General features: G+C 37.1%; 2 protein-coding genes across 6 annotated transcripts in view; both read left to right on the top strand.

Annotated features, from left to right (window-relative positions):
* Positions 1-1,025: 1,025 nt before the first annotated feature.
* Positions 1,026-12,627, top strand: LOC105145408 (MBT domain-containing protein 1). Of its 5 annotated transcripts, none has more exons than XM_087407514.1 (11): positions 1,026-1,312; positions 1,497-1,764; positions 2,103-2,368; positions 2,442-2,676; positions 2,879-3,072; positions 3,582-3,782; positions 3,878-4,142; positions 4,274-5,007; positions 5,428-5,683; positions 6,185-6,540; positions 6,619-12,627. In XM_087407514.1, the coding sequence occupies exons 2-11, from the start codon at positions 1,749-1,751 to the stop codon at positions 6,946-6,948; spliced, it is 2,853 nt and encodes a 950-aa protein (XP_087263640.1). In that variant the 5' UTR covers positions 1,026-1,312; positions 1,497-1,748; the 3' UTR covers positions 6,949-12,627. The 5 variants fall into 5 exon arrangements, with proteins under 5 accessions (XP_087263640.1, XP_087263638.1, XP_087263639.1 ...); XM_087407512.1 differs by having other exon boundaries at positions 2,079-2,368; XM_087407513.1 differs by having other exon boundaries at positions 2,010-2,368.
* Positions 12,628-12,721: 94 nt separating this feature from the next.
* Positions 12,722-14,595, top strand: part of crp (transcription factor cropped) — a 163,333-nt gene continuing 161,459 nt past the window's right edge. Inside the window, exon 1 of the mRNA XM_011054908.2 lies at positions 12,722-13,521. Coding sequence (XP_011053210.2) covers positions 13,436-13,521 — 86 coding nt within the window. The 5' untranslated portion in view covers positions 12,722-13,435. The remainder of the gene's footprint in view (positions 13,522-14,595) is intronic.

Raw genomic sequence — 14,595 nt, 5'->3', positions numbered from 1 at the left:
TGCACCACAATATATACAGTAGTGCATCTCATCTTTGATGTTAATGTTTCCCAAAATGGAGTGCGCACGCGAGAAATAAGTAAGTTCTCTAATAGCATCATCTGAATTTCTTTCTCAATTGCTCTTTATTTTTCCGCTCTCTTTCTCTCTAGATCGTTTGTACATCAATATATATAATCTAAATGTAATGAAACTAAAAGAAATAGATTTATAATTATAATGCATTGCAAAATAAAAAAAATACAAAAATAAGAAAATATAAAATTATATAAATGTTGTACGATACAAATATTATACTGTAAAAATATTTTAATTAATGACTGGAACATATATGATGCTTGTTCTCCTGTTAGATCGCTTGCGTTTTAATAAATTATTAGAATTGCACCACATAGTATGCAGATTTCTAGCTAAAACGAAAGCAATTCAGCAATTATATATATCACTCAGTATTTAAACGAGATTGATGAAATTGGTGTGATTGCAGGTATGTGTGTGTATGTGTATATGTGCGTGAATGTAAGTGTGTGGTGTATGATTTCAATTAATGGTTCACCTCTCATTGTATTGTTGTCTTATTTTCGATTTTGTTGCTGGTGGGCTTTGTAACAGCAATTTTGCTGATGCCTAACCATTTGCAGCTACTAACTAACTATTGTATTGTATTTTATTTTATGTTATGTCTACTATAGTCTATTGTATCATATTTTATGTCTATTATTCTGTTAACATATATAGTCTTTCTCATAAAGCTTCGCAATAAACTAAATTAAATTAATTAAACTAAATTAATCATGATTTTCTTTTCTATCTCTTTCTCTGATCCGTATTTCAGGTATTCGAACATTTAAATGGCCCTGAAAGAGAGAATGGAAAGAGAAAGAAGTGAGATAGAAGTTTAAATGGCGTTACTGGGCAACTTACTTATTTCGCGCATGCGCACTTCATTTTGAACAACATAAAATCAGGAGAATTGCGCTACTGTATATACTGTGGCTACACCTTCCACTGGTTCCTTTCGGGCGCGGCAATTGCCTATCCTGGCAAGAGAAGACGAAAATAGTGGAGTGGGGGGCGAAGCGACGGCCTACCGCCGAATGTTTTGCCCTATTGTTCGGGGATGTCGCGAAAAAGAATGGATTTCGATTGATTCTGATTTAGGCAAAGTGAAATCCAAGCGGTGGCGATGTGTTTTGCGCCTGTCGAGATGAGACTAGTGCACTGCGACAAGCCTAGACTGCGGTAATACCAGTGGAAAACGTCGAGGAAATCCACAAACGACTCTTTGTCATGGACATGCAAGCTTCTAATGGTACGCACTTGTTTTTCTATTCGGCACGTTTCGCCTCTGACCGGTCGATCGTTTTCTTCTCAATGACGACGCTATGTTCTCAACCTTCGCGTTTATTTCGAATCAAACGCTCGCCGGAGACCATTAAACGCGCGAGACACGCAAGTATGTGATAGAAGGGGTTAAATAAAAATATGTTCTTCAGATTTTCTAGCGTCGTTTTTGGAGCCTGAACATTATCTGCAAATTTGCGCAAAAAATTACAATAAAATCGTGCAGTTCATTAGGGAGTTTTTACAATAACATGGATCCAGATATGGATTCATGAATGTTAAAGTCACATTATCTTTTTCTTAATTACTTGTTGAGAAGAAGATAACCTGACTTTAGTGTATACCATATTTGGATAAATGGTATTGCAAAAACTCTCTATTATCTCGATAGCTCTCTCGTAATTATGTGCGGCGCTACAGGTGAATATTGAATGAAATTACATTCCATAATATAGAGATTATAGATTATCATCCATAATAGAATTTGTCCAAGTCTAAAACATGTGTCATTAGTATAATTAATTGAATAATTTATGTTATTCGTGTATCTCAGTTTCTACATGTATTACTTAAATGGAGTCTCCCTTAAGTTTGGAATAAGATTTTTTCTAATACATTCTAGTATTCTTCTATGTAATGTACTACACAATTTTCTTCATGAACAGAATTTACGAAAGAACTTCTGTGTTAATAATTCGACTAAAAGTAACAATTTGTGAATAATGTGAATATAGGAATGGATATGTGTATGAATACAGTGTATACTTCCATCCCTGGATTTCCTGAACAACTAGGAATGGTATGGATGGGAGATATGATGCTAGGGGAACCTGCTCATGAACTAATGCTGGATCCCCGTCAAAGCGAGAGTCCGTTTTTCTCACATGGTTCACATTCCTATGAAGATCTGAGAAATCATATTGCTTCTACCACTATGGTGCGCTACATACCGCAACAGTTCTCAAACGAGTGTTCTGAACCTGATGAAGCAATGGATGCTGTTGATACCCATGAGATACAACAAGTGAGTTTTGTTTTTACAGAAGAAACTAATTTATGCATGTATTCTTAATATTATGATTTTCCTATTTTTCAAGGATTATGATTCACAGTCCGAAAGGCCTGAGATAAATGATTATTTAACATTAGAAGATTACATGGGTGATGAAGAACGGGAACAAATTGTGAGCAATGCAGCGACTCAGACTACTCAAGACAATCGCAATCGAAAAATAAAACCTATAAAGCATCCAGGACTTGTTTTAAAAACGCCAATTGCTTATCAGCCTCATACTGATTTAAATTTTATTCCTATTCGCAAAGATGGCATAGGTAAGCGTAATCATTACAAAAAGCCAAAATATGTATTTAAACAAAAAAAATATTGTTTAATCTACAATTTTCTGTTAAAACTACAACTATTGAAAAAAGAAATAGAAGATTACATATTAAACTGTGTATGCAACTTGACTATTTATATCTTTCTATCATAGAAAATGTTTGCTGTATAAAGTCTTAAATTTTTATTTTACAGCTGTTTGTGAAAAATGCGGTGCTATTGGAGTAAAACATGCCTTTTATACAAAGGAGCGTAGATTTTGCAGTAGAGCATGTGCACGTTCTTCAGAATACATGATACCTACTGCTGACTCCACATATAGTCCATCTCATTCGATGGATCAGCCAATATCCACAAACCAAACTTCTATTGAAACAAAATCAGTGGATGTAAGTTATTGAATTTACAGATAGAAAATATATGACAACAAACTACATACAATAAACAAGAAACAACCTACCTTAAGTGCTTTAAATAATTACTGTGAGTAATTATTTAAAGCGCTTAAATAATTACTCGTAAATGAAAAGCGTGAATTTATATACCACGTTTGTAGTATTTTGTGCGCTGAATTGGTTTTTCAAGATGATACTTTTTTGCAATAAATTTATTTACAGATTTTTAGTACATTAAAATAATGCCAATTGAACCATCCAATTATTAAATTAATTATTAAATTAATTGCTTGTCAATTTAATTTGTAATACTACTATAGTTCGGTTACGTTTCTGAGTCTGAAAAAACCAATTTGGCCCAATTCAAGAGACTACAAATGTGGTAAATTCACATATGATTATTTAAAGCACTTGAGATCCAGGTCCAACCGGTATAGGTATTGTTTCTTGTTTATATATTTAGAATATAGGTCCTAATAAATTATTTTTAAATCAATTTCAAGGTTATTGTAAAAGAAGAAGTTAAGGAAGATGTTAAGGAATTCGTAGAATCGGAAAAGGACAAAGTTAAATTAGAGCCAGTAATGCCAGAAGATTTACCGGTTAGAAGAAAAAGAACAGCGGAAATGGCAGGTTCCTACGACTGGACATCACAGCTTGTTGAACCTGGATTTTGTGCCGCACCAGTCTCTTGTTTCAAACATGTTAGTTTCTCTAAGAAGTTTTTAGTTTATCTTTTAGATATATAGTTTTTTTTTCTTTTACAGAAGTCTTGTTATATTATCAATCTTTCTTTTAGGCTCCTATATCAGAGATTTGGGATAATATCACAGTAGGTATGAAAGTAGAGGTCGAAAATACCGATTGTGATGAAGTATGCGAGGCTTTCCCAGATTCGTTTTGGGTTGCAACTGTATTACGTATATGTGGATACAGAGCTCTGTTAAGGTATGAAGGTTTTGGACACAATGCAGACAAAGATTTTTGGGTGTCACTTTGTTCTAATGACATACATCCAGTTGGTTGGTGTGCTACAATTGGAAAACCTCTTATTCCACCTAACAGTACGTAATCGAAATTATTTATAAGACAGACCGATAACGCATGATTTAAAAAATCTATTGATTAGAATGATTATTAATCTTGGAAAAGTGCGTGTAGGAAAATTTAGTGTATTGTATGATTTTTTTTTCAGCAATTGCTAACAAATACAAAGATTGGAAGGATTTTTTAATGAGGCGATTAACTGGCGCGAGAACATTACCAACAAATTTCTATAATAAAGTGAACGATAGTATGAAATCTCGGTTTCGATGTGGTCTTCATTTAGAAGTGGTCGATAAAAACAGAATCTCACAAGTGAAAGTGGCGACGATACAAAAAATTGTTGGTAAACGTTTGCACGTAAGATATTATGATTCGCCTCCTGAGGATAATGGGTTTTGGTGTCATGAAGACTCGCCCCTCATACACCCCGTCGGCTGGGCCAAGAAAGTGGGACAGTCGCTAGATGCGTATCCTGAATATTTGAATCGTATTTCTAAATCAAAATTATCCGAAGACGATGCAACGGAGGATCTTTTTCATGTGCCAAAGAATCATCACATTCTCGCATACAAGTTTAAGGAAGGAATGAAAATAGAAGCCATTGATCCACTCAATCTTTCGGCTATATGCGCGGCGACGGTTATGCAAGTCTTGGAGAAGGATTACATTATGATTCGCATTGACAGTTATGATGCAGATGCTAGTGGCGCTGATTGGTTTTGCTACCATTCGTGTTCGCCATGCATTTTTCCAATTGGCTTTTGTGCCCAACATGGTCTACCTTTAACACCACCAAAGGGTTACGATCCTACCACATTCACATGGGATGCATATCTAGCAGAAACTAATACTATACCTGCTCCTATGCAATTATTTAATTGGGTAATTTTTCTATATATTTATAAATTAGTTCTTCCTCTTACATTAGGCTTCTGGCCTGTGTCATATGTTTGTGTACACCTCATATGCTTGTGATGCGCATGCTAATTAATTATCACAAGCATATGAGACCTACAGTTTTTAATGCCGGTTCCGAACGGCAGATTTTTCGAGAGATGTTTCTGTGTGCAAGGATACTCTCGAAAGGTTGCCAGCCTTTTTCGAGAGGAGACACGAGCATAAATATTTTAATTCCTACCAGGATCAAACCCGGGACTTTTGGCATGATAGATCAGTGCGCTATTTGCTATGCCACGCTCGCGCTGTAAATTATTTTCTCTAAATTCTTATTCTTAATTTGCAATTGCGATAAATAAATTATGTATATATTTTTTTTATTTTTTTTTTTTTTTTTTTTTTTAGGAGATTCCTCAACATGGGTTTATTGAAGGAATGAGACTGGAAGCTGCTGATTTAATGGATCCTAGATTAGTTTGTGTTGCTACTATTACTAGGGTGATTGACAGATTACTGCGAGTACATTTTGATGGTTGGGAAGACGAATATGATCAGTGGTTAGATTGTCAAAGTCCAGATATTTATCCTGTTGGGTGGTGTGACCTTGTCGATCATAAATTGGAAGGGCCGCGTGTACTCGTAAAAAACATTAGTCCTACTGGTATATACCAATTTGCGTATTTATACATATCCATAGATGTTCGTGTCGCTTGCACTTTTTATATCTAGAATTTTTGCTTCTTTCTTTCTCTGTTTTCAACTCGAATATATGTCTATCTCATTTTAAGTGTAGACATTTTTAAGGATTTTCAAGCAACACGAATAACTGATTGATCGTGAGTCAAAGCATAAGCATAATAAGAATAGATCGAGTGTAAGGTTTGAAACGTGAAGACTAGGTAGAAGAGAATGAACAATGGATGACGCTATTTGTAGCTTTCTCTTTCTGAGGAAGAGGGAGGGAAGTAAGGTGTGAATATCTTACTCTCTTGTTTAATATCTACTTTCTTATTTAATATCTGCTCTCTGTCCTTTTTTACCTGAACTTCACGCCAAAGTAGAGGACATGCTCGGTCTATTATTATGTCTATGGATCAAAGTAAATATAGATAAGCGATTTTTGTTTTTTTATGTTCTTGTATTTATACACATGTTTTTGCAGTGAAATCACCAAGAGGCCTTAAACGTAAAGCTAAGAGAAAATTGAAGAAAAGTTGCAAGATGACTTGCTCCAAAAATATACTACCTCGTCAGAGCGAACGTATTAGTATGTCTCGTGAACGTGGGCGAGAATTAGAACCTGCTCAAGGAACGAAAATTGAAAGAGAACGTGATCTAGAAAGTTTACCGGAACAAAGAAGTAGAGAACCAGAAACAGCACAAGAGCCAGCTGGACCCGACCAAACTTTACCCAGTCCCACTACTGGACAAGGTCAAGCATTGAACGATACACCAAGTGAAGTACATAGTTCTCCACCACCCAAGAAACCAGAAAGAACCGCTACGTCATACATAAATGTAAATTTATTTATTATTCTTTCCATAAATATCTGAAATAAACAGAACTATAGATTAAATTCTTTACTTGATTTATAGGTTACTTCAGCAAGTACTAAATATATACCAAGGTTAGCAGATGGTGTGCAAAAAGGTTCGGAATCTGGTGATCTAGTGCCATCTGAGTGGAATGTTTTTGATGTTGCACAATTTCTTCGAGTTAATGACTGTGCGACGTATTGCGATAATTTCAGTAAGCGTAAAATAGATGGAAAGACATTGCTGACTCTCACTAAGGACCAAATAATAGACCTAACAGGTTTCAAAGTTGGACCTTCTCTAAAAATATTTGATTTAATTCAGCAATTAAAAATCAAAGTGAATCCAGCTCAGGAAAGGTTGAAACTAGGATTGAAGAAAATATTATAACAAAATTAGTATGTAGTTAGCACTATAAATAAGTTCCATCATTATGCAAATTAGACATGGATTTACAGGTAAGACATGTGAGATAACGATAAATAAAGAGTACCATTCAACAAGAGACACATGACACGGTGTGACATGATTACATTCTTGTTGTTCGCCAATGTTAAACAAGAATGATTACTGTTATATCGAGTCGCTTGTTGGAAGACAAAAATCATCTCTATTTCAATACGGTTGTGTATGTATTATTTATTACGTACTAACGTATTGAAGGAAAATGTTAATATATAATATATAAATTCTTTATAATCTAAAATGCGTAAAATTTAGATGCTGTATGCTTTATTAATTTTATTATGAATTGAAATACATTTTACCATTCTAGAGGCAGTTGCCTTCTTAATTTAATTTTTAACATCTTTGTTTAAAGGTAAATATAAATAATGTTTATTAAAAATAATTTATTTATTAATAATTATTCCGTAATATTTGAGCATAAAATAAAAATAAAATGTTTGTTAATCAATATTAATCTTATTATTTAAACACTTTATTTTTTAAATATCTAATATTAAATTTTTCAAATATGTATAGACATATATATGTATATATATATATATATATATATATAAAGGATATATAGACATATATATATATATATATATAAAGGAAACTAAATATTTTTAATAAATATAATAAAGAGAAAAGTGATTATTGAAAATTAATGTCTTTAAATATTATAATGTAACTTATTAATCACATATGTCATATTTGACTTTAATTTTATCTGTATTTCATTAATTGTATAAATAATTATAAAACATTAATGAAAATAATTTATTAATGAAAATAATTTTTTCTATTTTGCATTAATTTATCACATTAAGTAGAGTTGGCAATAGAAAAGTTTTATTATTATGTAAATTATGTATTATTAAATTTGATTAATTAATTCAAAAAGTTCAATCATTTCCGGCTGCTGCTATCGTAGGTAGCAAAAAATCGGAGAGAATACGCGTTTTATCAAAGTCAATTGATTGTTATAAAAAATCTTTACTGCAATATGTATTTCTTATCAATTTTCAGCCACAGATTTCTTATTACATCTTGGTTTAAAGTTTGTAATTACTATTAATATTTTGATTAATAAATAAATATATTTTTCATCAACATTATTTATTATAATTATTTTTTAAAACAAGACACATGATTTTTTTATAGAAGTAATAAGTAAGAAGTAGTAAGTCGATTCATAGTAAGTCTTCTGAATTCGATTCTGACTCATTCCATATGCACGATTCATTTATGAGAAATTAATTAACTGCAAACTATCTATTATACAGATAAATATTTCAAGCAAAAATTATGATATCGAGGAAAACATTATATGATGAAAATGAATAAGACATTACTTAATTTTACTTCTAATAAACTAGATCTTTAAATTAAATATACATATATGTATACAAGAATACAATAACAATTATAAATCCTACATAAAAACTGCATTCTAGAATGGAGATTGCTTTGTTTAAAATAAACAGCATCTAATTTTATGATGCCCATTCTATTATAGAAAAAAAATTGAAATTAAAATTTTTCACAATGATAGCTCACATTTTATAAATATATATAAATATGCATTTACACACACACACACACACACACACACACACACACACATACATACATACATACATATATATATATATATATATTAGGTGTTGGAATTAATTCGTAGCGTTTTTTAATGAAAGAATGTTATTTATTTCACATGAGCATTAAAAAATACATTAATGAAAGTACTTCCCATCACTTGTAAAACGCTACGAATTAATTCCAACACCTAATATATATATATATATATTTATATATTTATACCTGAACACATGTAAGGAAAACTCGATGTACATATATTGCACTTATACATACTGCATAAATGCATGACATATTTTTTGCAATATGTTTTTGTATGAAGTTTTTTTTTCAACCACAACAACATTATTTGTAAATCCATGCCGCTCTGCATTACAAATACGGATGCATCAATCACATACAAACCACATACAAACATTATATAAAAATGAGTTCATTCAGATATTAAATGAAAATAACAATTTAGGCGCTGCGCATTTTACAGTTATGCTTCGACAGAGTAATTTAATACAGATATATTGAAAAGAGAAAGCAACCACAAAGTACAAACATCTTTTCTTTTTATCAATCCAATACCGATCAATGTTAAGGAATATGATGCAATTTTTTACAGAGGAATGTACTTCTGTCTATTTTAATAAATCTATCAATTTACTTTGCACATACATCGTAATATATACATATATATATATATATATATATATATATATATATATATATTATATATATATATATATATATATATATATATATACCATATATAAGAATAAAATTGTATATAACTGAAGGGGAAGGAAATCGAGATATGTAAGTCTTGTACATATTATATGTGTAGCGCGTGATATGTTAGTTTAGCCGTCTCTCTCGAGATTATGACACATGACGTTGCGCATCACAATTAAAGATTATGTATTGTTTATGTGTAAATTATAAAGTGGTTGATGCATGCGTATTATATACATTATATCCATATATCGCTTAGTCACTTCTAAGACGAATCAAAGCAGTCAGAATGAAATTAAAGGATACCGCTCTTAAATACTATTTTAGTACTACGCAATAATGTGCTCGCTATTATTTATTTGACAATTTGGAATTTGTAGAAATTAAATCTTTTGACTAATGTTTTTCAAAGAAGATTATTTCATAAGAATATTTTGCGTATGAATGGCAATCATCGACATTGTATTTTCTATTCTCATCGTAAATCATCACAGATTTTTAATAACAGAAAACGAAATGCATATATTTTAAACTGTTTTTAGTTTGAATCCTCATTAAATCTGAGATTCTGACCTTTGTTTCTGATAAAATTCTCCGTTAACTTTTGCGAGCTTCTGAATCAAACAATAACGTATAACATTTATATGTCGCGATACATTGCGATATATTACTCAATTTATTAAACTTACGCCATCGAAGAATTATATGTAAGGGCATTAAAGGGATTAAAGTAGCTTTAACCTTAATTTATCAAATTCTATGCTTTTTTTATATTAACAAGAGCACGAAAAAAAGTCTTACTCGCTCGTTAATATTCTTTCATTTTTATGTAAAACATAGCACTTAAGAATTTGGTTTAGTGAAAGAAAATTACTCGATACCCGATACTTTCTCTACGATTGTCTGAGATTATCGTATAGAATATAAATTTATGTTTTTAGTCGAGTAAGAATTATACAACCGTAAGTACAAAAGAGCAATGCCGACTATGTTTTAAAGCTCGTATCATGTGCTTAAACTATAGTTGATTTTGGATCTGCGATAATTATCTCAATACTTAAATCATGCGTTATATGTCGATTTCGAATGTTCGCCATTAATTTTAGATGATCGCAAGTTTGGATGATTGTAATAGGGTACTTTACGAGAAGCACCTCTTTCTCTTAATAATACAGAATTTTTTTTTATCGTTATCATTATTGACGCGCTTAGAAAAAATGAAAATATACTGTAAAAATATGTAGTAGTTATTACATCTTACCCCTCTATGCCGTATATTGTCACGTTACATATCAGTTTTTCTATTTGTACTCGTCTTTCTTATTGTGGCATTAGACTTACAGAGAGAATGTGACATTCCACGTTTTCGTGAGTGAAAAATATGTAGGCTATAGAGGGTTAAGAAAATAAAATTGATATTTGCCAGGAAAGATTACAATTATTGCGGGAAATTTTTTATTGGACTCAGTATCGTAGGTTTCTCTTAAATAAATTTGATATTAAATTCATATACCTAATTCAATAAGTTGCAATTAATGAATTTTTAATAAAAAAATCATTTATATTTTATGGCCTTAATGATATACCATACGATAAAAGATACGTAACAGTTTGTAAATTGAATTAAGAACTCTATAAATTTAATTGTTCACTATTTTCACTAATTTCTTTATTTGAGAAAATAAGGAATATTAAATATGTCGCGTAAAAGCCGCCGATACTTTCTAAAATATGTATATTAAATTAGAACTACATTGCCACAAATTCGCGGTATATACATATTTGATTATCGTAAAATCTGTGAATTTCGAATTTAGTTAAATCAAATTTACTATATCGACTAGTATCACTTCTCTAAATACCATTTGCCGGTAACGCAGACATTTAATATCGCCTAGACGATAAATTTCGCGCGTTATCAGTGGAACATTATTAATTAAAATTTGTCCGCAGGATGTCGTGCTGGGTAGTAATCATTAATTGTAAACGCATCAGAGAATCGTCCGTTTCATCGATTTGTTGCATCTTCCAAACTCTACAGTTCCTTCAATAAAATAGCAGCATTCCGTAAAAAGTGTGCAGCAAAAATAAGGCGATCATGTTCGTGTAATTGGAGCAACAATGCTGCGTTGGTCGGACATGTTGGAATGCGCAGAGCACAGATCGTGCAAGATGACGCGTTACGACGACTGATGGTCGTCTACTTTCAGCGTCGCGTCCGGCGCCTCGTAAATGTGGCGCGGCGAGACGCGTTGGGCGAGCGTCGGTCGACGCGACGAGAGGAGCGGAGAGGAGCGGCGCGGTGAAACGGGGCGAGATGGAGTTTGGCGGGGTGGGATGCGGCGCGTTGCGTCGCAGCGGTGTGGGAACATTCGCTGTGTGTGAGCAGCCCGCCGACCGTAGTCTATAGCTCGTGTACAGATGGTCGGCTACGTGTACGGCGCTTACGCTCGCGACCGCGCGCCAAGCGGTTGAGACTGTTGAGAGAAGAGAGTGGGACGACGGCGGCGCTGGCGGCGATGATGGTGGGGGTACGAGTAGACTCGCGTATTCTATGGGCGGGGCTTTGGCCAGCTGGCAGATGTTTCCCGCGCGGCGCGTCATTCCTCTAGCGTAAACCTACGCGACGCGCAAATAGTCCCGCGCGCCGTGGCGTCGTAGATTTCCCGCGACCGGGCTAACCGTCGGTCACCTTACGTGTGCGAAATTGTAGATTTACGAGCGAACCGAGACGGTACCGAACCGAACCGATCCGGTGTCCGGGGTATAGCCGGATTTTGCGAGCCGGATCGTGAGGATGAGCTGACGGGGGATTGGTCTGAAGCGAGTCGCCGCTCAGGGCAGAGCAAAGTGCGCGGTTTCCCCCTCGGTGTCGAGCGCGAACCGCCTCTCCGATTGTGCGGCGAGCCGCGACTTTAGAGTGTGTCGTCTACCTCTCGAGGTGAGATTCTTCGCGAACGTTTACCGCGCGCGCGCGCCGATATCCATCGGCCGGTTGATTACGTCGTAACGTATCCGACTTGTCGCGTGCGCGGACGAGAATCAATTCGCGCGCGATGATCCTACCGGCATACGCGAATTCCGAGTGATTCGCGAAACGTCATTGCACGTCCTCGCGTCTTAATCGGAGCGGTATCGTAAATCCTCGTGCGGGGACACGGCAAGTGGAACTAGTGGAAGGGACTGAAACACACGAAACATCGATTAGGACGAATGTCAACTTGACGCGAGTGCAACTTGACCTAAGTGTTCCCGGCTACGAGTCGTGTAATATTTGACGAAAAAAAAAAAAGAAAGAAATTCGTGCGAGTCATCGACCAGTGGTGCGTTTCAGAAGCTTTTTTTAAGACCGTACGATTCCAATGTGCTGTATATTATTCAAATGGACAGATTGAAGCCGTCCGGCGAGATACCGCAAGAGGAAAAGTGCATTTCGCGAGTGAAGGAAAAAGTGACGTGTGACGCCCTTCGGTGGGAGAAAGAATCGGCCACCATCGCTTCAGCTCCAACCGCATAGCTACGCTCCTGACGCCGGGCGGCGGAGTGATCCACGGGGCACCGTGGGGGCCCTCAGCTGTTTCCCGCCAAAGATCGCCATTACAAACGCGTTCGGGCGTTGTGTGTGCGCGCCGCGCGGAGCGTGTGGCTGTCTCGTGGACGAATCTTCCGTGCGTGTCGCCGGCGTCTGCTTGGAGGTGAAGGAAAACGGGGTCGTCGCGAGACACGGCGTGAGCCGGAAGTGGCGAATAATCGGCGTTATATCGACGTGGATCGGTGCATTCCGCGAGGCGGAGACGCGTTTGTTAAAACGCGCATTGTTTGTCCCCCTCTTCCGCCCCCGGAGAAGAGTGCGCGGTGTCGGGCGACGAGAGTGAAGGAGGCGAGCGAATCGACAGCGGGGCGAGAAAGAAAGCGAGGAAAGAAGTGCGCGAGGAAATCGAGTGTCGAGCGATAATCAGAAGAATTCGAGGAGGAAAGAGCGAGCGAGAGCGAGAGAAAGAGAGAGATCCAGCGGGATATCCGTTGTCTTTTCGCCAGCCGCGACGACGGCCGTCGGAAACGTGAAATTCGCTCGGCGGGGACTCTCGGTGCCGCGGACTGACAAGATATGTCAGTGTTTGGTAGTGAAATCGATCGGATTTTGCTCGAGGAAATCGTCGAGTCGACTGATCAGCCGGAAACTGACCTGTGCGGGTAAGTCCTTTCTCATATATATCTTTTTTTTTTTCGAGAAAAGAAAAAAAGGAACGATCCGCTCATTCGTGGTAGTAGTACGGTGTGCGTGGTGATGGTGTAGTGTGCCGAACACCAAGGTGAATCTATGTATGCGTGAGCGTGTATATATGCACGTATATACCCTGTGCCCGCGTTTGACACGACGAGGTTATACGTACGGTACAGCTTCGTAATAGAGCGGAGTGAGATCGAGCGGGCGAGAAAGAAAGACAGAGAGAGAGAGAGAGACAGGGGAGCCGAGTACGAGCAGGAGAGACGAACGATCTTTATTGGCTCTCTCGAAAGAGTGTCGTGCCCGAGCCGCTTATCGCCTCAACCTGTTTGCGATTTGCGAGAGCGTAACGTAGCTGCCGCCGTGGCATCATTGGGGCGGCGGTGTATCGGCATTGTCGGGCTCGCGCGAGGTGCGTACGTATCGAGCCGCGAGAGAGAGAAAGAGAGAGAGTGAGCGAGAGAGCGCGGGGCACACACAGCTGTTGAAGCCGGCCGGCCGGCCGGCCGGCGCCCGATATCCGTCGCTGGTGGCTGGCTGGCTGGCTGGTTGGTTGGTTGCTTGCTTGCTTGCTGCTGCTGCTTCTGCTGTAGCCATCGATGTGTATATACGATCGTGACGCTACGTCGTCGGCAGCCGCTGTGCCACAGTGCCGCCGCGCCGCGACCGGCTCCCCGAAAGCCGTTTTCCGCTGGAAACGCAGGGACGCGTAGCGCCGCGTCGCACCGCGTCGGATCGGATCGTCGGGGACCGGCACTCTCGCGAATCTCCGCGCTCTCCATGCGTTCACGCCCAACAAGCATGGCGCGCGCCGCCCGTTCATCGTTCCGTACGCGGCGGATGCCTCACCTCCCCGTTTTCACGACGTCTGGCATTTCTTCCGTTACCGCGCGCGCATCCGCATTTCACCCTTATGTAATGAAAAACTTGGTAATTTCATCGGAATATCCTTTATCTGTACGTTGGAGATCGAAGGGAAGGATTGTCTGTGTTCGGCGGATAAAACATCTTTGCGACCATTGTAAGATTTTGTATGATTG

This window comes from Acromyrmex echinatior, chromosome 6 (genome assembly GCF_024713525.1).
Source record: "Acromyrmex echinatior isolate Ae372 chromosome 6, ASM2471352v2, whole genome shotgun sequence".
NCBI classification, from domain to species: Eukaryota; Metazoa; Arthropoda; class Insecta; order Hymenoptera; family Formicidae; genus Acromyrmex; species Acromyrmex echinatior.
The sequence above is the reverse complement of the archived record's forward strand: the minus strand, read 5'-3'. Positions and strand labels throughout refer to the sequence as shown.